At 44.4% G+C, this 24,977-nt stretch overlaps 1 protein-coding gene across 2 annotated transcripts in view; it reads right to left on the bottom strand.

The window, feature by feature from the left end:
• Window positions 1-24,720, bottom strand: part of ZNF704 (zinc finger protein 704) — a 61,569-nt gene extending 36,849 nt beyond the window's left edge. For both annotated transcript variants that reach the window (XM_035126040.2, XM_035126042.2), the window contains exons 1-2: window positions 24,362-24,720; window positions 9,866-10,113 (exon numbers count right to left, since the gene is read on the bottom strand). In XM_035126040.2, coding sequence (XP_034981931.2) covers window positions 9,866-10,113; window positions 24,362-24,661 — 548 coding nt within the window. In that variant the 5' untranslated portion in view covers window positions 24,662-24,720. The remainder of the gene's footprint in view (window positions 1-9,865; window positions 10,114-24,361) is intronic.
• Window positions 24,721-24,977: the final 257 nt, after the last annotated feature.

Below are 24,977 nucleotides of genomic sequence, written 5' to 3'. Positions count from 1 at the left end.
CGACCTGTACCTCGTCATCCTGAGGACTAGCAGACCCTGGTTCATTTGCTGAAGCCCCTGGTGACTGCACCTCTGGGCCATCTTCACTCTGGTCTCGCAGCTGTGCGTCATTAGCCAGGGATGAATTATCTGACTCCTCCCTGCTGAGCGCCCGGCGCCTCAGCTGATCTATATGTCTCTTCCAAACTTGCCCATTTTCCAAGGTCACATAATAGGACACAGGTCCACTAGCCCGGGTGATCACACCGGCCACCCACCGCGGACCTCGTGAATAGTTCCTCACCCAGACCAGATCTTCAGGGGCGAGATACCTTGTTGTGTCAGTCTCAGCCTGGGGGGTTGCTCTTGAATTACGGTTTGGCATTTTATCTGGGTGGACATAATCCAGCACCGTTACCAGTCTTCTACCTAAGAGCAGCTCGGCTGGCGACTTGCCCGTCGCAGTACACGGCGTCGCATGCTGCAAAAATAACATTCGCGCAATGCGAGCCGACCAGTTACCCTCCATTAAGCGCGCAATGGATTCTTTGGCTGTTCTTACCATGCGCTCAGCCTGCCCATTGGAGGATGGGTGAAAGGGCGCGGATGTGACCCCTCTTATAAAGTTATCAGCCAAGAATGCCCTGAATTCTTGGGATACAAAAGCTGCCCCATTATCTGATACAATGGTCTCAGGTAACCCGTGGGTAGCAAACAGCTGCCTCAACACCTTGATTACGGCAGCTGATGCCATGCTAGGGACCATCGCCACTTCTAACCATTTGGAATATGCATCAACGATAACCAAAAAGACCTTCCCTTGGAATGGCCCAGCAAAATCTATGTGCAGCCGGCTCCAGGGAGTCCTGGACTGCTCCCACCAGTGGACTGGTGCTCTGGCCACTTCTGGCCGCACCTCTTGGCATGCCTTGCATGTTCGTACCCATTGTTCTATGTTCTGGTCCATTCCAGGCCACCACACATAACATCGGGCTAGCGACTTCATCCTGACCATTCCCGGGTGTCCCATGTGAAGCGTCTCAAGAACCCTGTTTCTCAGTGGTGCTGGGATGATCACCCTATCTCCCCATAGGAGACAACCCTTATGCATGGACAATTCGTGCTGCCTTGTCGCATAAGGCCTGAATTTTTCTTCATGCGGACCACCTGGCCACCCCCTCCCCACCCAAGTGAGCACACGGGAGAGAACAGCATCTTTCCTAGTTTTCTCAGCTATATCCGTAGCTGTTACAGGAGCCCCCAGAAGTGTTTCTAGCATCATAATGTGCTCCGCCGGAGCAGGATCCTCATTGCTCCCGCCAGGAAGGGGCAATCGACTCAGCGCATCAGCATGGCACAACTGTTTCCCCGGCACATGGGTCAAGGTGTACTGGAACCCATTCAGGAATATTGACCAACGCAACATTCTGGGGGAGAGAATTTGTGGCGTTTGTTTGTTTGGGTTGAACAACCCTAACAGTGGTTTGTGGTCCGTTTCAATGGAGAAATGGCGACCGTACAAATAATCATAGAACCTTTTGATTCCGGACACAATAGCCAGTGCCTCTTTATCAATTTGAGCATAGTTGCGCTCTGTGGGCGACAACGTACGGGAATAGAAAGAGATGGGCTTTTCCGACCCATCCGGTTCCCTATGACTCAGCACAGCCCCCAGACCGTATTGAGAGGCATCACATGCCAGGACCAGCGGCTTTGACTCATCATAATGAGCAAGGACGCTCCTGCTACTCAGCATTCCTCGCAAGGAGTCAAAAGCCTTCTGCTGCTCCCGCCCCCATCGCCACACATTCTTTTTCTGCAATAGTCTATGTAATGGTTCAGCTACCGAAGCTTTCTGGGGTAAGAACGAATGATAAAAGTTAATAAGTCCCAGGAATGACTGCAACTCCGTCTTGTTCTGTGGTCGTGGTGCCTCGATGATGGCCTTAATCTTAGCATCTGTGGGGTGGATGCCTGATGCATCAATTTTAAACCCCAAGAAATCCACAGTTGGCACCCCAAAACTGCATTTTTCTTTTTTCAGTTGCAACCCCACCTCCTTGAACTTGAGCAACACTGCACGGACACGCGCAACCAGTTCCTGTGGGTCTTTTCCAGCAATCAAAACGTCATCAAAAAATGGCAAGACCCCCGGCAGACCTCTTAACAGGCGTTCCATGAGCCCTTGAAAAATCCCTGGGGCCACACAAACTCCGAACTGTAATCTGTTAACTCTGAACGCCCCTTTATGTGTGACAATAGTCTGTGCTTCCGCTGATTGTGGGGTTACTGGCAGCTGTTGGTAAGCTTGTGCCAGGTCAATTTTGGCGAACACCTTGCCCCCAGCCAGTTTAGCCAACAGATGTGATACGACTGGAATGGGGTATGAGTTTCCCCTGAGTGCCTTATTGATAGTACATTTGTAATCTGCACATATCCTGACTTCCCCGTTTGCTTTAAGGGGCGTGACGATTGGAGTCTCCCACTTAGCAGAGTCCACGGGTGAGAGAACTCCCTGCTTGACCAATTTATCCAGCTCTGCCTCGATCTTGGGTTGCAGTGCAAATGGCACTCGCCTTGGTTTGAGTCGGATTGGGGCCACACCGGGGTCCAACTCGAAGTCAACTGGGGGCCCTTTATAACAACCCAGTTTTCCATTAAAGAGACCAGCAAATTCCTTGCATAATGCCTCGCTCATCTCAGGGCAGGTTTGGATTGAATTAAGCCCTGAGATACTCAGTCCCAGGGCGGGGAACCAGTCAGTGCCCAGGAGACTGGGGCAACTGCCCTTCGCAATCACCAGTTTGAGTACAGCCTGTTTGTCCCGGAACTGTACTCTCACGGCACACATTCCTATAACATGGATGCGGCCTGCTGAGTACGACTGCAAGGTTGCCGGGAAGGGCTCCAGAGGGGGCAACTTACCCCTGGGGAAGAATGTCTTCGCGGTCTGGTCCGACACGATGGTGAATGCAGATCCGGAGTCCACCTCCATGTCGCACTGCTGACCCTCAATCTTCACCTTGACGTGTGCCTTGCCTTGCGCTGGAAACTGCACGGCCCTCCCGTTGATCTCCGTTACGTAGTGGCAGTCCTTTAGAAAACGAGTTGCTGTGGGCGGTCTGCGATGCTCCAGTCTAGGTGCTCCTGTTGCTCCCGACGCTGCCGATCTACAGACCCTGGCGATGTGACCCGTCTTTCCGCACGTCCGGCACATAGCATCCCTGAAACGACAACTCTTCCGCTCATGGTTTCCGCCACAACCTGGGCAACTGCCTCGGCGATCTTTGTGCACTGTGCAGGCCTGACGCACCAACTCGACCCCACGGACTGGGCTCTGGCTCGGAGTAGCCTCTAGCTCGTCCATGGCATGCGCAACTTCTATCTGTGGCTTAGTGGCCTTGCGACTGGCATCAAGCTCCTCTCTTTCATAATTCTCCGTGGCGGTGGCCTCCTTCAAGGCTGAAGCAAGGGTAACCTCTTCTTTAGCCACGATGCGTCTTCTGGCTTTCTTGCTGCTCAGACCACCAATAAACCGATCCAGGAGAGTCTCTTCCAGATTTTGGAAGCCGCAGTGCTGAGCGAGCTTCCGGAGTTCAGCCAGAAATGTGGATACAGACTCCCCAGCATGCTGCTGCCTCTTATGGAACTCCATCCGCCGGGCCATCTTGGTCTCAGTAGGCGCCAAGTGGCTTGTTAGGCAGGCAAGAATATCTTTGAGAGATGTCTCACTCAGCTTCGCTGGAGCAAGTAATGCCTTGGCCAGCTTGAAGGTCTCGGGCCCACAGTAGCTCAGGAATGTGGCCCTTCTTTTGCTGGCATCGGTGATCCCTTGAGCCACTGCAAAGAACTCGAAGCGTTCGACGTAGTCTTCCCATGTGTGGGGCTCTGATGGCTGGAAGGGCTCCAATACCCTTGGACTCTCCATTGTCCTAGCGGGCAGGGTCGTCTTCTCAGCTGGCCAGTGAGTCTTGTTCTCAGCTGCAATCCGGACTCTGAGGCAGGGTTGTGTTTAACCGCTCCTCAGCATTCCGGATCCCACCTTCGTCGCCAGTTGTTGTGACGTGGGGTTTGTGATTTCAGCTCTCTTGACATAACATGCTGGAGACAGTTCTCTAGTAACAGCTCTTTATTAAAGTGAACAAGACTGAAGACTGAGGAGAGGAAAGCTACATTTATAGGGACAGGGGACTAGCTAGGAAGGGATACATTTTGGAGGGAACAATATCAAGCAATCACAGTGCTGCCTTTTGGAGGAAACCAATAAGACAGAGGATCCAAATACAGCAGCTTAAATGAACCAATAGTAGCTGTACCCTCTGGAACCAAAAGGCAGTTACTTTATCCTAATGCAAATACAGACAATAATAATACAGATATAAAATCCTTTGACTCAATACACAACACAGACTATTACACTTACTCATTTCTTATGTCCCTGAACAGCACCTGAACGTTTTGAAGGAAGGGGCTCGTGCATATTTAACACAGCATAGTATCTAATGGCATTAAGTGCTGTATTGTCATGAGTTAGTTTTGCTTCAGTAATTGCAGATATCATCAGCACTGTGCATAACTCATATCAGTTCCTTTCTACACAGGTGCTCACTCTTATTTCCATATCAGTAATTAGTACTTGACAATGAATGTTATCTAACCTGTCTAGGTGAAACAGACAAATCTAGTCACAATAAAACTCTCTAGGTGACTGATTTAACTGTGCAGACAAATGGGACCAACCGTTCTGAAAGTAAATTTAGCAGCTCTGTTGTACACTGGCCAGCCAGAATGCACATTTCGTCTTGCAATCCTTACTCATATTTCTGTTGGGGAATCATAGCACTGCTTCCTTGCCAATAAGCAAGATCTACGCCACATTCCATTGCATGGCTGCTCCAGAGCCAGTCCCAGAAATTAAAGGGTGGTACCCAACTAAGCTATACTCAGATTTGACTCGCCTCAATCACCAAGATCCTTTGAGGGGGGGCACCTCTGGTGGCTCTCATGCCTCTGAAGTTTGGCTGGCCTTCACAAGAGACGGAACCTTTAGTTTAACAGGCGCTGCCCTGTGGAACTCCCTGCTAGCAGAACTTTGGGCAGGAAGTTCCCTCCCTCCCTTGAGATGTCTTATGAAAACTATATTGTTTAGGCACACATTTGCAACTTGAATTTTCTCTTTTAAACCCATCAGCATTTTTGTATTTTTAATGGGGATTTGTATTGCTCTGAGCCATGCAAGGAATGCAAATGCATTTTTTTGACAACTAATATATTTATGTTCACCAAGGTGAGCATTTTGACCTTCAACAGGTGATCTCCACTTTAAAGTAATTCAAAAGTGCACAAGAAAGAGCAGCATTAACCTTAACTATTGCCCAGAAGTGCTGATGCATTTTTAATATCATTTAGTAAAACTAAATAAAAATTAAAAGAGTTTTGCTGTGTGACGTTTGACAGGATCACCATCCTATTCTATGCAACACCCTTATTCTTATTCATTTCCTTTGTAAAGAATTTTGAAACTCAAGAGACTGCAAATTCAACCTCATACAATTACAATAAACAATATGCAACAAACAATATTTGGGTTGTTTTTTAAAAACCGCGTGGGACAATCCTTATCCATTTTCCTGTATCAAGGCTGCAAGTACTTTCTAGTGACACCTTGTGGCAGTGATGTAAACATGCTTTTATGCTGTATTTCATGGTGACGATTGTGTTGGTTCCACATAAACTCCGAGGTTATAGGCACAATCTAGATAAATTTAGGGCCAATGGAATTAATAGGTTAAGCACACAATTAAGCACTGCTGTGTCATTAGAATTAAACAAAGAATGTAAATAATAGTTTTTATTATTATTATTAATTGTGCATGTTAATATACTCAAGATGGATTGTTCTCCTAAACTGACACCAGAATGAAGACAATGGATTGTATCCAACTAAGACATACAAACCTAGATAGCTATATTAAAAAGCAGAGACATCACCGTGCCGAAAAAGGTCTGTATAGTTAAAGCTATGGTTTTCTCAGTAGTGATGGAAGTGAGAGCTGGACCATAAAGAAGGCTGATCGCCGAAGAATTGATGCTTTTGAATTATGGTGCTGGAGGAGACTCTTGAGAGTCCCATGGACTGCAAGAAGATCAAACCTATCCATTCTTAAGAAAATCAGCCCTGAGTGCTCACTGGAAGGACGGACGCTGAAACTGAGGCTCCAATACTTTGGCCACCTCATGAGAAGAGAAGACTCCCTGGAAAAGACCCTGATGTTGGGAAAGATGGAGGGCAAAAGGAGAACGGTACGAGATGGTTGGACAGTGTTCTCAAAGCTACCAACATGCGCCTGACCAAACTGCGGGAGAACAGGAGCGCCTGGCGTGCTCTGGTCCATGGGGTCACGAAGAGTTGGACACAACTAAATGACTAAACAACAACAAGACATACTCTGTAGACTTGAGTTAGTCATGGCTATCCTAAGATATTCCTAAAACTTGTAGGAATTTTTAAAAGCTGTTTTTTTTAAAAAAAAAAACCACTTGTTGGATATTATTTATACATTGCAGAATTTTCTATCAAGTTATGTTATATTCATATGTTTGTAGATGAGAAAACAGTATTATTTTTTATTCACCCAGAAATATTTCACCTACATTTTAAGAAGCAAATACCCAAAGAGAAAAATAGGTTTTGTGTAGGAGTGTCAAAAAGCAAATTCAACAAGACACATCACAGATTCAAACAAATGCTTCTGTTCATGGGCTGATATGCAAAGAAACAAACAACCCTCCCCCCCAAAAAAACACCACCATCAGGCATAGCCTAGCACATTGAGTCCTGGAGTGATATGAACCTGAGAGATACACATTTAAAACACCGATGTGTTTGTGCCTTTGTACAAGAGTTTCAACTGGTGGCTCACACAAGCTCAATTAAGGCATGCTGTGGCTACCACCATTTTGATAAAAATGCTATCCCCCCTTTTGTGCGCTTTGTCAATGGAACTGGGGTGCAAAAAAGTCCGGGGTGGGTGGGGGGTGGGACTGAAAAATGAAAGGGATGCCAAAGGCCATTTGTGTAGCAAGAACCAGCATGCAAGAGTCTTGTGTTAGGCTGCACAAGCAGCAGAAAAAGAGAGCAAAAATATAAATTCACTAAAAGTATAAAAAAGACACTAATAGTAAATACCACATTGGAGTTAAACGTGAGTCCTGTGTCTGAAAAGACTTTTATCATGCTAAGCTACCAAGAATATTATTGGGCAATGTTAGCAAGGAGAATGTGAGCCATGATGTTGGCTAGTTACTACAGGTGCTGCAGTCTTTGATGAGGTTTAGAGTACAGCTTGATTCGAATTTAATAAGCCATGGCATACTAGCCTGAAAAAGAGCACCTGGGGCACTTCAGCTTTGATGCTCCCTGTCATTGTATTAGACAACAGTGACTGCAGGTGTAATTGCCTAGCTCGGGATTTGCTGCTCTCAAGGTTCCCTTCTATTGTCAAGGGAGCAGAGGGGTAACTAGAGACTGGGCTGGCATTAAAAGTTGCCACAATCGAACCCTGATATGACAGATCATACTACACAACTAGATTATGGTCTTGGCCATTTTAAACACAAACAAACAAACAAAACTATCTATCTACTTTCAATAAACAACAACCATTTAGTGTATGTCCTTTGCTTTCTGTAATTTCCCACAAAATTGCAGTTGGGGCTCTTTAGTTGATACCCCATTTTTATTCAGCATCATTGTAGTTACGGCATGAACTTGCCCTGAAGAAATAGCCATTACTACCCCTGTTCTTACGATGTCCATTCAACAGCACCACATATATAATTATTTTTTAAAAAGAGTCTTACCTTTCCTTATGCCTTCAGCTCCCTTTCTTCCTTGTTTTATTTTGCTATTTCATTATAAGCTCCCTAATGGCTGCAGCACCAAGCAATTAGTGAAGGGGTTCAGGATATCAAACTCTAAAGCTTTCCCAAGAGGTCTAATAATCTGAGAGTGGATGGAGGCAGAATCAAAGCTACAACCCAGTGCCATAACTTCCGACAAATTTCCACAGGAAGTCCAGTAAGTGACCAGAACAAAATCATGGGTGCCAACTACCTCAAACTCTGGGGAAGGTTCGTATCACACAGAATGGCTTCCATAATAATGCAAGCACACTTACGGTAAATATATTTTATGAGTCTTTTGTTAATGCCCCAAGGCAAGCATTGAGGGAAAGGAGAAGGAAGGAAGAAGGGAAATGGGAGAAAGCAGGATAAGGGAGGGAAAGATAAGTCTTCTGAATGAAACTTGCAGCAGTCAGTACAAATGCAGGGGGTGGGGAGGAGTGCCATCTGGGGAATCAAGAAGATTTAAGATGTTCCAGAATCTAGATCAGGCATCCCCAAACTCCGGCCCTCCAGATGTTTTGGACTACAATTCCCATCTTCCCTCACCACTGGTCCTGTTAGCTAGGGATCATGGGAGTTGTAGGCCAAAACATCTGGAGGGCCGGAGTTTGGGGATGCTTGATCTAGATATTTTGTCTTGACTCCTAGAAGGCAACCAGCACTGATTTCCTATGTACTGCACTAGAATGAAATCTGCAATCCAAACCCCACCCGCCACTGCAGGGACTTTGCAGAGCCACTGCTGAGTCCACAGCCCAGCCACTTATAGTGACTATGGTGGAAGGAACAGGAGAATGATTGGGGCTGATCCCTGCACCACCTCCAGGTTGTTGCAGTAATCCTGTATGGATCAAGCCTGATGCTGGCAGCAACAGCCATGAGTCAGGCTCACTATCCAGTGAATCTCAGACTGTTCAGCCCCGCTCTGTCCCCCTCTCCAGAATGCCCCCCGTTTTGCAGTTTTCCACCACCAGATATACCACTAGCAGGCTTCCTGCCCACATGGCTGATCTGTGGCCAGAAGGGGCAAGTCAGTGGTGACTGGCTCCATCCAACCCCTCCCACAGGCGGTGTTTGAAACTCTAATTGTTCTAGGCGCATTTGCGCCTAAGGTTTCAGATTAAAACTGCAGAGTGGATGGAAAGGAGCAGCTTTTTCTACCTCCCCACTTCCAACTACTCTCTGAAGACTGGAGAAGAGACCCTCTTAATAATATTAGGGAAGGTGGGCAGGGGAAGGACTAGACCATGTGAAAAATGAACATAATACTTTAGCTGCGGTTCATTCATTTTCAGCTTTGTATTCTTGTTATTAAAAAAGCACACCTAGCCATTCCGTTGTTGCGCCCATAACCTAGGTTTAAGGTGCCATTAAGCTCCTAGCTTTCTAACACTGCCCACAGGGGTTGTGGGTTGGCTTGCTCTGCCTCTTGGTTTTATACCCATCCTTCAAATTCAGTTTCTATTCTATTCCACTGCAGAATGACAAAGAAAGAAGGGAAGACAGAAGCAAAGGCACAATGCTCATTCTTCGTTTAATGAAATCATGGTTTATCAGACTAAACCAGACTGAAATTATTATAGCTGAATCAGGCCTCTGAGTATAGTTTAGGGCAGCCTTATCTGACCTGGTACCCTCCTGATGATACACCAGCACGGCTATGAAATTGTCTCACCTGTCATAAGTGTGGAAGGCCTCTGCGTTAGTATATTCCTTGCTGGCACTTCATTTTAAACAATTTACTATTATTGATACCTATTTTACGATGACAGGACTGGAGTAGTAGCAACTGGCCAAAGGCTGCCCAGTGAATCTTCTACCCAAGTGGTCCATGTCGAACGATGACCACTAACCTCCACAACACACACACATTCAACCTGTAGGAAGTGCTATATAGCTTATATCAGAAAAACCCAACTTGTTGAACTTGGAAGGCTAGTCATTTTGCCACCCTTCCCTGCTTTTCAGGCTTCCCTACCTTGCAGGAGGCACATCAATATTTGAAGATACAACTTTGCGTTTCTGCTCGAGAAGGCAGATGGAGCGGGTGCTTTCTTTCTCGTGCTCATGAACTCTACCAGGTTTTTTGGTGTCTGCTGTTTTCGAATCCTCTTCCTTCATCGCCAAGAGAAAAAAATGTTGGTCTGACAGTTTTTGATTCAGATCACTTTTTAGCTCCTCCTGCTGAAATGCTGCGAAGGTCATTTCACGCTTTATGCTGGTTGCCTGAAAAATTAAAAGGGATTATTAGATTTCTTGCAATTCATTTGCATCATTTTAAAAAGAGGGGGCAGACATAGCCTCTAGGCATCCAATTCTATTTAGCAGCTCCGACTCACATTACCAACCACTTTGCTTCGCAGGCTTCAGACAGAAAGCTCTTCATTTCCTTTACTAGAGATATCTGCAAATTGTCATGAGCACCCCATTGAGAGTGCCATCCACATATCAAATAAGAGCAGCAAGGGCAAACAAGAAAGGTGTTCTTAGTGGGCAGCACCCAGCCTCAGTTCTAGAACTTGTGGTCTTCCAGATGTTTATTGGACCTCAGCTTCCATCATTCCTGACCACTGGTCATCCTGGCTGAAGTTGATGGGAGCTGGAGTCCACCAACCTCTGGAGGGCCACAGGTCCCCCACCCTTGACACAGAGGAAGGAAGACCCAGCATGCTCTCACAGCAGGACCATCTTGGCTGTGAATCATGGAAGACTTGTGTAACGGACAGGGCTGGCTTGCGATAGAACCCCAGGGTGGAAAGTGTTAAACCCAACCTCCTTGTTGAGTGACGCATTCCATTCCTGAGGGGCGGAACTGCCATGAGTTTAAAAGGAATGGGGAGCAGTTATTTCAGTTGATAGAGTCGAGAGGGGTTTTGGGAGCGGGAGCGTTTGGGTGGTTATAGGAGATATTAGAGTGCTTTTGGAGAAGTTTACTAGAAATATATTATTCAGCCAATGCTATCTGTAACTAAGAACATGATCTAAGAGCTTATACGCATGAAACCATTACGCATTTTACATGTCCTCTAATTTAATAAAGCTTTCTTAAATGTTACCTTAAAAACGGATGTGCCTAGTTATTCCAGTGAAGTATCCTAACTCAAGTGGGTGGTGACTGTAGAGAGGAGGTTAGACTTAACCTGAGGAGCAGGAATGTAGTTTTAAAACCTCAAGGTCAAGCCCAGGGAAGAGAAGTGCCAGGAGGAAGGTGCCACAAAGTAGCCAAAGGCTGCAGGGGTGAACCTTAGGTAAAAGGGAATCCTGACTGTGAGCACAAGGTGGTTCCTGATACACTTGCCAGGAGTTAAAAGGGATACAGGGCCACGTTATTGGGAGAACTGGAACTGCACTTCGATCACTAGCAGACCCCAAACCTAAACAGGCAGTTTATTTGGGCGCAAGAAGGATAGGTGGGTGGTTTGTGAAATAACCAGTTTCCTTCAACACTCTGCTAGTGGTATAGAAAGGGAGGCACATCGCATTGGTGGGATCCGCACACACTAGGTGGGATCATTGAAAGTTTTAGTGACAACGCCGGGATTGTCGCATCTAATTGGTGGCAACGTTTTGGGTTTGTCGCAACTTGCTCTCTGCCTTGCAGGCCTTTTCCCACCTACGCTAACTCCAGCTACAAAAGCTAAGGCTGAACAGACTCTTGGGTTAGGGTTTTGTTGAGGGAGGATGGTTTGCGAATGTTAATTTTTTTTTGTATCTTTATTTTATATCTTATTATGATTTATGTGGAAATTGTTCAATATGTGTACTTTCTGATGTTTCATTTATTGCCTATGATTACTTTTGTTAATGTTTGCAATTACGCATGTTGCAAGCCGTCTTGAGCATGGCTTACATATTCTTAGATGTGCTTAAGTGTTCAAACTTATTTTAAATTGCAGTTGTCATGTTTTACTGCTTTGTTGTTTGCTACTCTGGCCTCTTGGGGAGGAAGGCTGGGACAGAAATTGAATTAATAAACAAACGACAAATATATTAGTGAAAATGGCATACAAAATGTGTTACATTAGGGGAAACTGCTTGCAGAAAATGTTACAGTAGGAACTAATTTTTTTTTTAAATAAAAAAATCACAAACTGATGTGGAAATGTACTGAAATGAATTTAAAACTGGAAAAATGAGTAACTGAAACAGAAATGGGTAGCTTTGTACAACTTTGCTTGCATCTAGCCACACTATGACCATGTGTGAAAATACTCCTGTGAAAAAATAAAGGTGCAGCTGCAACAGATACATAGAATTTTGAATACATGGATTGTGGGGGGGGGGGAGTTCAACACGGGTATTATCAGGAAACACTGCTGGTTGTTGCCCAGTGCCAGTTTATTTTTTAAAAACTGTAAAAATAATTATAATAATATGGTATAAGGTTACTGTAAAATACAATGAAAAATTACAGTGCAAGCGCACGCTTAAAATGATTAGAGGCAAAATATTTAAATACATTTCCCATTTTGTAGTTTCCTTGGAAAGCCTTCTGGCACTTGTTTCAAGAGTAAAACCAGAATGATTACTTTAAGAACACAAACTGTATCCAAGCTGAAAGCATTAGTCATATTATACTTCTCGACATGCAGCCAAATGACATATTGCCAAGAAAATATGTTGCCCCTCTGTTTTGCAAAGCTAGCAGCTCACAACACAACACAGCCAACAATTGTAAACAAGTATACCTTTCACTTTAGTAATAACGGTCATGTTTGAAAGACAATGAGATTTCCCATCTTGAAAGCTGATTTTTAAACCAATTATCCTGAAGAAATCAAATACTAATTCTGGGACAATTCAGACAACCACTGTGTGCATGGCACGTACCTGACATGTATGTGCGTAGGTCAGCTGTCCAACCTGGTGCAGAATTTGGTGGCCAGGTTGGGGCAGGACGGTTTGAGCATATTACACAAATCCTGGTCCAACTGCACTGGCTGCCAATTAGTTTCCAAGCCCAATTCAAAGTCCTGGTTTTTTTTTAACCTATAAAGCCTTAAATGGCTCAGGACTACAATACCTCAAGGGCCGCCTTTCTCCATATGAACCGACCCAGACCCTGCATTCATCATCTGAGGCCCTTCTTCATGTGCCTCCTCTACGAGAGGTTTAGAGGGTGGCAACATCATAACGGGCCTTTTCTGCAGTGGCTCCCTGTTTGTGGAATGCTCTCCTCAGGGAGGTATGGCTGGCGCCTTCATTATACACCTTTAGGTGCCAGGCAAAAATGTCCCCTCCTCAACCAGGCCTTTGGACGATTAACACCTTACACCCTTTTAAATGTGTTTGTGGGAGGGGGTAATGTGGTATACTGAAAATCTCCCACAATGTCCCTTTCAATGGTACAAATGGATGGGTCTGCTAAGGAATGCAGAAGACTTCACATCTGCTGAATTCATGGGTAACAATAATGGGCAATACTGTATATGGTGAGTAATAATAATAATATAATATATTTTTTATTTATGTCCCGCCCATCTGGCTGGGTTTCCCCAGCCACTCTGGGCGGCTTCCAACAGAATATTAAAATACAATAATAATAGGGATAATAGGGATAAATAATAAATACTGTAGGGATAAAGTCAGCAGAGAAAAGAGTGATGAAATGAAATGCAGCAGAAGTGACAGCTAGGAGTTTTTGTTAGATATGTTGAAACCTGTGTAGGCATTTGAGGAGATGCAGCAAGTTCTCACGGTCCAATCTGTAGGCCTATGGGTGATGGAAATTTCCCCTTTGAAAGTTCAGTTTAAGAGAACAGACGCACAGCACTCCCAATCTGCAATAACATGTATGGGGTTCATGCAAAATTGGATTCAAATTCTAATCAACAGGTTCAATTAACTTTGTGTTACTATTCCCCCATCAAGTTACAATGTATCAAAGACCAGATTTTTACACAGCCTTCAAATTTCAACTGGCTAACTTGCTCTTTATAAAGGGTTAGGAAAGGGGATGGGTAATTATAATTTTAGACTTGGGTAAAGAATAGAAATGCAATGTTCCAAGTTATGACACATATTCTCTCTTAGTCTCATTGCTCTGCATAGAGACCCTTCCTAAGTCAAAAATTTAACAACTCTATCCTGCTATTGTGCTAGTTGCTTCTCCAGTCCATCACATGATGCCTCTTGACTCTGCAGGCGACTTACAAGGCAGAATGGTACAGATAAAGTAAGTTTGCTTTGCTGCAACCCACTATGACTCAACTCTACTGTATCTGCTTTTCGATGGGGATTTCCATTAATTCAATAGCTATGCAGACAGAAGCCTGGTCTGTAGCAAAACTTGCTTTATTAGACCAAATTAAGTTTCAATCTGTGACTTAATTTGAAGTGGTACTTTTATAGGATGCACCTTCCCCCGCCCCCCTTCAGTGGAGAAATTAATGATTTGGGTAGAAGAGTTCTAGACATAAATGAAAGGACTAAGGTACATAAAGGGAAGGACAGAAATTTGCAGTAGCCAAGACAAGAGATAACCAGAACGTGATTTGTGGAGTCTGAAAAAACACCTGGTGGGTTGTTTTGCTGTTGTTGTTGTTTTGTTTTTGTTTTGCTGTGCTGTGCAGGAGGGAAGTGGCATGACTTGGTGACTGAAACTCTGTGTGTGAGAGATAGAGGGGGGATTCTGAAACAAAACCTTATTTTATTAAAATTATTTAAACATTTTAATATTTTGTTGGAAGCCGCCCAGAGTGGCTGGGGAAACCTGGCCAGATGGGTGGGGTATAAATAATAAATTATTACTATTACTATTATTATTATTATTATTATTATTATTATTATTATTATTATTACTGCTTTCCATACAGGCTTACAAAATAGAATTCAACACTAAAATGTTTAAAAAGTAAATATCAAAATATACATAAAATCTAAATAAAATCAGCAATGAGCAATGCCAGTAATAGAGAGAGTACTCCAAAGAGTGGGCACCACAATAGAGAAAGCCCCTTTTCATTCTCCCACCCCAAGTGACATGCTTAGAAAATGTGGTACCACTAACAAGGATTTCTCTGATTATCTTAACATCCTAACATGTCTGCACAGGGAGGGGAAGACAATCTTTTAAGTATTCTGGTCCCGAGTTGTTTAGGGCTTTATACACCAGAAACAGAACTCTGAACATTGCTTGGTACCTAACAGTAGCCAGCCTGTTTTAGCACTTTTAGCTCTCCACTCGGTACCTTCACTGCCATCTTCTGCACTAGCTGCAGCTTCTGAAATAATTCCAAGGGCAGCCCCACAAAGAGTGCATCACAGTAATCCAAATATAAAGGTACCCCTGACCGCTAGGTCCAGTCGCAGACGACTCTGGGGTTGCGGCGCTCATCTCGCTCTGTAGGCCGAGGGAGCCGGCGTTTGTCCACAGCCACCTTCCAAGTCATGTGGCCAGCATGACTAAGCCGATTCTGGTGCACCAGAGCAGCGCACAGCAGCGTTTACCCTCCCGCCGGAGCGGTACCACATGCTTTCAAACTGCTAGGTGGGCAGGAGTTGGGACCGAACAACGGGAGCTCCCCCCCTCCCTCACGGGGATTCAAACCACTGGCCTTCTGATCGGCAAGCCCTAGGCTCTGTGGTTTAGACCACAGCGCCACCCGCGTCAATCCAAATATAAGGACTGCCCAATTCCAGGACATTGTTGCTGCACTAGTTGGAGATAGATGCTCCTAGTCACCAAGGTTATTTTAGCCTCTAGTGAAATAAGAAGAATTAATGCCTGGTTAACAGGGAGGATAGTATCTATAGACTCTAGTCTATAGCCACATTAAGAAGTCTTCAGTTAACCATAATTTTGCACTATGTGCATCTGGGAAGCTAGTTAATGGCTCCAGAAGAAGCCCGGATATGAAACCAACTTCAAAACATGGTTTGATATCCTACCTTATTCTCAAACTGCTAACCATGGCTTCCCAGTTTGGATACAACATGAAACTGTAGTTAACTGAAGACCTCTTGGTTTGTTTCCTGGCTTCCCTGCAGAGGCACAAGGCTCATTCACACCTCAGCTTATTAGGCCAAAATATTATTGTCTGAATGTAGCCAAAGAGAAGGAGGCTTAGGAGAAGCAGTTCAATCATGCATATACCGTATTTAAGATGACAATGATACAGCCATGAAAAATATATATCAGGAAGCTAGTTGGAGATGCAGGACTAGATATATGGAATGGGAGAGTTCTGGGCATAGAAACATTACACAAAACCTTTTTAGAAATACTTACAATGATAATAAAAGGAGACTTACAGGAATGCTTAGGGTGCAAATTCTTCCTCAAAGCTTTTACTAGCACCAATAAACCCTTCCTGTAAGTCTGAAATATGCTTAATAGCACACCATCACTGGGAGCATCAGGGGCCAGACTACACCTCATGCTGTTAAAATATCAAGCATCTAAAAAGCTATTTAAAAACAAATCTAATTGATTTGTATTCTTAACATACAACTCCAACCTCAAGTTCTCTTAAACATATTTTTTTTTGTGCTAGCCTGAGGATAAATCAATTTGAAAAAGAAGAATTATATTGTACAATCTATTCAGCAAGAATAATATTCACGGAGGAGCACAATGAGGTAAGAAAGATTCTTCTATCAATATTTGGAAAGGTGCTGCTCTGAATTTTAATGTATTGTTACATTCTAGGGTACTCTTTGAATTTATTTACTCACCTTGCCAATGCCTGCTTATTATAAATAACCTATGCTAGTTAAGCCTAATCATTCAAAGTGTCTGGAAATAGCTGTGCTGAAGAACACGACCTGAAATAATGCATTAGGAATGCCATTATAAGCATCATTTCTTCTGAATCAACATTTTTTAAAAAAATATAGTACAAAGAAAGAGAATTCATAGCTTTGCTATTCAACAGATGAAGAAATAATATTCTGCTCAAATATCAGTTTCTCCAGAACAGAAATGTGAATGGTTTTATTGTGGTCAAGAAATTATATGACTACTACTATATATTGCACAGTTTCATCCAAAAGGGCCAAAAAAGGCACAGTTTTCCTGCGTAACTTTTGACAATCCAAAGGCCTCAACACAGAAACGAGTAACATTTAGCTATACTTAGCTTACCCTGCCTATTTTCCCTCCCTTCCATTTTTCTGGCATGAAATACAACATAACGGGGACTTCCGCTTGAGGCACCATGGAAGATGGCTGAAAATTCCATCACTCCAGCTCCCACAGGGTAATTAGAGGCTGAGACGGGAGTAATCAGCCTCCCAAAATCTTCCTGGGGGGTACGGGAAGACACAGTCTCATCCGCAGATGCCCAACAACCCTGCCTCAAATTCGGAAGGAAGGAGGGGCTGGGTGGAGAGTCTGGCTCTCCTGGACGCTGTCTCCATAAGCGAATCAAGTTCCATTTCTTAAGATGAAAAATTGGATTTAAGTTTTGGACATGCTTCAAGCAAGGAGGGGGGGATTACTCTGCTAATTAACCCAGCCACTGAGGTGCCAAAAAAGACTGAGTGGAAGAAGGATTAACATCTAAGATGGTATGTTGGAACGGAACGGAAAGGTGGGGGGGAGTCTCTCTTATTATTGTACTTTGCTTTATTATAGTACTTGGCAACCCCTCCCCTCCCCCAAAGAACCATTTACATTATCTATAACAAGCGAGACTGGAAGGTTTTGTATTTGTTGACATAATATGGCTCTAAAATTATAAACTATGTGGAAATAATAATACTATATAATTAAGGCTTTTGATCATTGATTTGCTTGGAAGAGGATAAAAGATTCTCCAATTTGTTGACATCAGACAGAAGCAGGATCTCATTAGCCGCTGAAGAGTCGTTAAAAAACTTTGGATGGTTTCCTGGAATCTATGTGGGGGCTGTGTCACACTTTTAATTTAGAAATCCGCCATATTGGAAGTCAAGACCGGGCTGCAGAATTATAAGTAGTCATAGGGGGAGGTCATAGCTGTCAAGTTTTCCCTTTTCTCATGAGGAAGCCTATTCAGCATAAGGGAATTTCCCTTTAAAGAAGGGAGAACTTAACAGCTATGGGGGAGGTGAGCATTTAATATGTCATTATATTTGTATTTCCAGTTTGATTTGGTAAATCTCCCCTGGAAAGGCTAATGTTTGATGCAACCGGTCTGGGAAAATTACTGAGCAGACGCTTAGACTTGATTTTATCGGAACTATGTGAAGATGGTGGCTGCCAGCAATGAAAAGTCTTTTGGACTGATTCGGCAGAAACACCAGCCTGTGAGGAAATACTGCGAACTTATAGAGGGGAATCATAAATATAAAATCCACACAGAAACACATCATTGTTTGTTTTAACTTGCTTGTGGGAACAACTCAGAGGCTGTGGAAGAATGAAGGATAACAACAGAAAGAATTAGAGGAACCATCGGAAATGACTATGAAAGGCAGTAGAAGTATGAGACGATCAGAACCCTCCGAACTTGAAGCATGGGAAGTCCTATTAAAAAAGTTATAATTTGGCAGAATATTCAGACTATTTGATATGTATATGTATAATTTGGAGCATTTAATGTAATTTGATCAGATTGTTAAAGTGGAAAATTTAATAAAAATGCTTTAAAAAGGAAAGAAATACAACATACCGGGGTACTAATCTTCTGATGCCCAAACAGTATACTATATTTAAAATTACAAGAAACAAAAAATAGTTTACACATGCAAAAACAAAACAAACAGTGAAAGGATAAATGGAATTAACTAGTGCACCTTTTTGGCACTTCTGTGCATATACAGCAGTGCTGGTCAACATGGCACCCCCAGGTGTTTGGACTACAGCTTCTATTATTCCTGAATCATGCTGGAATGGGATGGGAGTTGTCGTCCAAAACATCTGGAGGGCAACTCATTGGCTACCCCAGAATTGTGCATAGTCACCAGAAGGGAAGGATATACACTTTTATATTAACAACACATATGGCTGTTAGTCCCAGTAACTGCATATTCTTTTTGCCGATTGAAGCTGGCATATTTATGTAAATTTGTGTACAGTACTTTTCATTTGATCGGACCAACACAGCAGCTCCTCTCTGCTCCATGCTTTTCTTTTTTAAAAAAAGAAGCCATGGCTCAATTCAGGTAATTTTTCAACCATAATTTTAAGAAGCAGGAACATGCCATTGCCCTTTACATTTTTTCCTCACTACTCCCTTCTTTTGCGTGTCCATTCTCTCCTCCAGCCTCAGATTCCCCCCTAAATGACTAAAACTGGAAACTCTTTTTACTACTAAATCTTCAAAACCATGGCTTGGAGTAGGTTTGCAGACCATTGTTTGTATGTCAGCACTACCTATGATTTGCATTATTGGCTTTCGAAGCACACAATGCCTAAGAAAAGTGAGAGATTAGGTGCATGAGAGGGGAGCAGGGAGACCACGAATTTGCAACATGCTCCCATTCCTTCAAATTATGACCCAGCATATCAGAAGAGTAGTACAATATCCAAACTGGGACATTGCCAGGAATAGTCTTGTGTTTTAAAGTTTCTCCATAGTTTTGGCCAGAGTTTCAAAAATGTGTAACATTAACTGATGGCGCAGCTTTTGGGACCATAGCACAGTTACTTTTTAACCCTCAGACCAATGTGTTTATAGTACAACTACTTCCAGTATCAGTCATAGTACTGTACATCATTCTTGGTTTTACCAGCAGATTATTATTATTTACTTCTATATCAATGCATCTCTTGATGATAAAAAACCAGGTTTTAAAATTCTCTGTGTAAGGCCCAAATGTTAACAATGCAAAACAGTACTCCTCAACAGCTTCCTTCCCCCATATAAAATAAATATAATACTTCCCCTTATACTGCATGTTTCTGAACAGAAGTGTTCTTGTCATACACAGCAGATGTCTTTGATGTTTCTTGTCTTAACCAAGCTGAGTTTATTTGTGGCATCAGCAACAGGTTAGAACTCTCTGCATTACAATCCAACTATCGTGTGTCAAGTGTTTGTCAGCCTCCATCTCAGTTAAAAAAACATAACACATTAACCACCAACACAGTTGGATCTTTGAGAAAAGCCTTTCTGGAGCAATCAGTACACAATGTGGTTTCAACTTGTCCATTCCATACCTTTAGCAATGTTGTTAAGTAAGCATTATACAGCTTTTAGATACGGGGCTGCATTCAGATGCAAAGCTACTCCATGATTTAGCACTTCTTAAAAAACCATAGCGTTCTCCTGAGTTTGCAACCTCCCCAATTCTTTTCCTAGAGGCGTTTGGAATGCCCCCACCCCCTTTTAGTTGTTTTGTTTTATCCAAACTAGAAACAGTGTCTGAATGCTAGCTGTAGTCATTTTCAAAACTTTCCGATTTCAAACCACCAATTATGAAGCTGAATTGTCTAAACTAACTATAGTGGGCATTACTTATTTATTTAAAATATTTACTATCTACTTTTCATTTCCAAAGAATACAATAGTATATAGTACATTAAAACTAATGCAAAAACGTAACACCCCAAAGCACTAAAATGGCTACAACTTAATCACTAGGAGGAAACATGATACAATATTAAGCCATCAAGATCACGGACTAATGTTCTGTGAAAGCCTGAGTGAACAAATGAGTGTTCAGCTGAAGAGGGAACTCAGAAGAGTCAGCTGTACCTCAATGCTGAGTGAGTTCCACAGTCAAGGTACCACCACTGAAGGCCCTTCCTCTATACAGTGGTACCTTGGTTTACAACCATAATCCGTTCCGAGGTCCGTTTCTAAACCAAAACAGGGTGCAAATAAGGTGCGCTTTCGCCAATGGGGCCTCCAAAAAAAAATTGTTCATAATAATAATGAAAAAGGGTCATAATCCAAAAAAAAGGTTGCAAACCGGAACACGCACTTCCGGGTTTGACGTGTTTGTAATCCAAAACGTATGCAAACCAAGACGTATGCAAACCAAGGTCGCTGGCAGAGGAAGAGGAGTGTGGGGGAGTGCCCCGCCCCCGGCAGCGTGATCCCAGCAGGGTGCCATTGCGGCTGTTCCGCCCCTGCAGGCGGCGCACCCTGCCCCCAGGACGAGCGCCACGCCTGCTCTCCGCCTCCTGGTGCCGGAGCATGAACCTCCGCCACTGACCAAGGTACCACTGTATTGACACTTGGTTTATTTCAGCTGCCTGCAGGAGTGCCAGCTTGGCCCTGAGACTGTGGGTGCCCAGGGCCATGGGTGCCATGCAGTGTGCATGGCCTTCGTACTGAAATTTGTGGGTGCCCAGCCCCCACAACGGAGTTTTGTGGGTGCCCAGGCACCCCAGGAGTCAGCACCTACAATATGGCTGCCTGCAGTACAGGCAGGAGGGTCTCCCTTAAAGATCTTAACACACAGGTGGGTCTATATGAGAAAAGATATTCCTACAGGGAACTAGATCCCAAGTTGTTTAGGGATCCTTGAATTTAGCTCAGCAGCTAAATTTCTTTAATATTAATTGCATGGTCCATGCTGTCTAACAACATCTAAAGACCACAGGTTCCCATTTCTACTTTACCCTATCAAGCTTTCTTCTTTAGCAGATATTGGGTTAAACTAGCATGTGTCCTTCACTGTACAGCCAAAAACATTTCCAAGCATCCAGCACAGTTCTCACTGCCATATTTCGACAGGGAACATGAAAAATGACAAATATACGGTATATACTTTTAAATAGGTTTTAACTGTAGGTCTCCAATCACCACTTACTATCCCATTGCCTACAAACACTCACAGCACTTCAGCCACTGGTTCCATCACTGGTACATCTACCAATTAAGGAGCCAAAGCACCAGAGTTGAAAATCTCAGTTTTCCATGTTAACCATAATCAAGAAAGGGAGACACCTGAGACACAAACATATGCACAACATATATCCTTGATCATGGCTTGCATTGGTGTTGGTGTTAAGACTGCAGAAGGAAAAACCCAAGCTAAGGCCACTTTTACAATACCTGTTTATCAGAGCATTCATCCCAATTTGTTCGCAGGGAGCTTATACAACATCACGTCAAGCAATTTCCACACTTTCCAGTACATTTCCCCATCACTTCCCTTACCGCAAAAGTCCAAAAAATTGTTTATATGGGTTTATTGTACCAGAGTGCCAAATCCATTTAAATAGTGCCATCTGCATTTCATAGTATGAGACTCAATCCTACCTGCAAAATGGCAACAGTTTGGAAGTGGCCGAATACAATTTTAAGGGAGATGATAAGACACCAGAAAGATACATCCTCCTGTCAACCTTTGCAGGTGCAACATTTCTCCACGCTTTCTCAGCCAAATCACAATTGGCTGTGGTGTGATTATGTAAAATTGGACATGGTAGATACTGATAATGATTAATAAAAAGCCTTGCATACACTTCATACTGTATTCCACTGGGCAGCAGAGAATACATTGAAAGCATAGACTTCACAGGGTTACATATCTCCCCCGTTAACTCAGGGAATCTATCAGGTACCTTTGTAATCTGGACAAGTGCAAAATGTCATATAGGATAGCCCCACATAGAACCTTTCATAAGTTTTAGCTTTACCAGAACATGGGCTTAGTTCTACAACAGTAACAATGCTAAGAAGATATGAAGCATAGAAAACTCTATGTAAACCTCTATGTGGGCAAGCAGAACAGAAGTATAAGAAATAAAACAGAGACTGACCACCAGGAGTATTGGACTGATTTCCTATTTGTCTTCTGGGCACAAGAGAGGAAGGGTGGCTACAATGGAGGACTTCTTAGTGGTGGCACCCCAATTTATGGTTCCCCAAAAAGTACCTCCTTCAGTCAGCTTTTATCCTTTGTTTTCCCAAAAACCTTTTGCCTGATTTTTGCTCTGATTGTTAGCTTCTCTCTGGCTCTTTAGATCTTGATGCATTTTCATGTTTTCATGTTTTAATGTTTTTCTGTTTTAATCGCTTCTCTGTCACCTCTGTTAGTAAGTTTCTTTGTATACAATGCACCTTGGAATTATTTTATTAAAAAACTGATGGGCAATAGAAAAATATAAATGAAAGGCCATTACTCTGCATTATTAACGTTCTTTGTAATATATATATATATATATATATATATATGGGGTTGTTGATTTTTAGAAACTTGTATATGAATGCATTGAAGATCAAATAAATGCCTAACAACAAAATAAAAGTTGACCTTTAAGATCCAAAATAGCCTTAGGTACATACTGCCTGCCTTCCCCAAATCCCACCACAAACTGAAGATCACCTAAGAAGCACCCTGTAGTAGTCACACATGCTTGTTTCAGAAATTTTAGAACCACTTGAATGAATGAATTTCTTCACTGGTCACAAGGGACTCTGGTCACACACAGTGCAAAGATTGTGCTTTGCAGTGCAATCCTCATGCTCATCTACTCAGAATTCAGTGGGGGTTACTCCCAAGAAAGTGTGTACAGGGATGCAGCCCTAATTGCTCCAACTACTTTCCCAATAAACCTGCCCATTACCCATTCACCCCCCCTCCCCAAGACACTTAATATCCCCATGGCTCTCTTCACTGCCTCATTATGTTTTACCATTCTCTCCTGTTTCACTGTTGCAGCTGAGCCGGCTTCATTCTTTTGCAGCAGCGTGGTTCCGATGCAAGCATTTCAAAGCCTTGCTACACGCACACCCTAGTACCCAACAACGCTGATCCTTATTATCAGTGGTCATTCCAGCATTGCCCTCTACTGTCAGGGGGCACTTCCTTTCATGTTATTCATTCTAGCACAGCACACCATCCCTAATCCTGCAACAGCAAAAAGTTCTGCAACACAGCACAACAGACCGTGTAAAAAGGATCGTTGTTGATGCTTTTATTAAAAAAATGTAAACAACAGCCATCTTTATTTACACTATGAGCTAACTGTCTGAGATGGGTAACACCAATCCCAAAGGGCCTTTACAAACCAGTAGATTATGCTACATTTCCTTGTTTAAATCCACAATTTATTTATTTTTTAAATACACTCTACCTCCCACCCTTGTACCCTTTCCACCCAGAACGGTAGACGTACACCTGATGCCTTTGTCACACATTACATGCACCCAAACCCTTCCCCGCAGACAGCTAGATTTTCCTCGCAATAAACGTGGGTAGGTTGGGGGGGGGCAGTTATGCAGCGGGGATGGTATGCGGCGGTTTTCCCGTCCAGCTTGGCAGGGCAGTCAGATGTGCAATGGAGTCCGTCCTTCCAGCCTCGTGCTGGGAAGGCACTCTGCGTATGCCCCGGTGCTCCCTTCCCCTTTCTTAACCTCCCATTCTCTTCCTACCCAGGGCTGGTATTCGGGGTTGCAAGCAAGTTGGGGGGTGGGGGGGGGTGGCGGCAAGCGAGGCGCGCCTCCCGCGCAACTTCCAAGACGTCGCCCTATGAAGCCCCTCCGGAACGCCGTCCGGAGACTAGAGCAACGACGACCCCACCGGCCCAGGCAGCAGGCGGCGCTTCGACAGCGCTTTTCCCGCCCAGCGACGCCCAGCGACGCCAACGTACCTTGAGGCTCCCCCGGGCGGCCGCGTGGCCCTTGCCCGGCCCGGCGTGCTCCGCCGGCGGCGGGCTGCCACTGCCTCCCGCTCCGCCGCCCGCCTCCGCCTCGTCGGCGTCGTCCTCCTCCTCCACGTCGACCACCACGTCTTCCTCTTCGTCCTCCTCCTCGAGGGCGGCCGCCGAGCCCTCCCGCCGGGGCGGCCTCCACGAGTTGTCGAGCTTGGGCAAAGGCTGCGCGGCTGACGGCGAGGCGCTGAGGCGCCGGCTCCCCAGGCTGGAGCGCTTGGCCAGGCGCCGCGCTTGCATGGCTGGCCGCGCCCAGCTCGCCTCGGCGCGGTGCGCGGGAAGCAGCAGCAGCGGGCTCGCTCGGCGGCGGCGGCGGCGGCGGGGCTCAGCTAGGGGGCGGCGGCTGGGGAGGCACTCACGGCGAGCAAGCGAGGGGGCAGCTGCTGCCGCCGCCGCTGCTGGGAAGGAAGGCCGGCCGCCGCGCTGCGGCCATGAGGGCGACCCGCGCCGAGGGCGAGTGGCTCCGGGGCCCCGGCTGCCTGACTTCCCGCAGGCCCGGCGGTGGCGCTCCCCAGCTGCGGGGAGGGACGGGCAGAGCCGAGCAAGCGAGGCTCTT

The sequence above is a fragment of the Zootoca vivipara genome, chromosome 8 (assembly GCF_963506605.1).
Source record: "Zootoca vivipara chromosome 8, rZooViv1.1, whole genome shotgun sequence".
NCBI lineage: Eukaryota > Metazoa > Chordata > Lepidosauria > Squamata > Lacertidae > Zootoca > Zootoca vivipara.
Note: the sequence above shows the minus strand (reverse complement) of the source record. Positions and strands in the feature narration are given on the sequence as shown.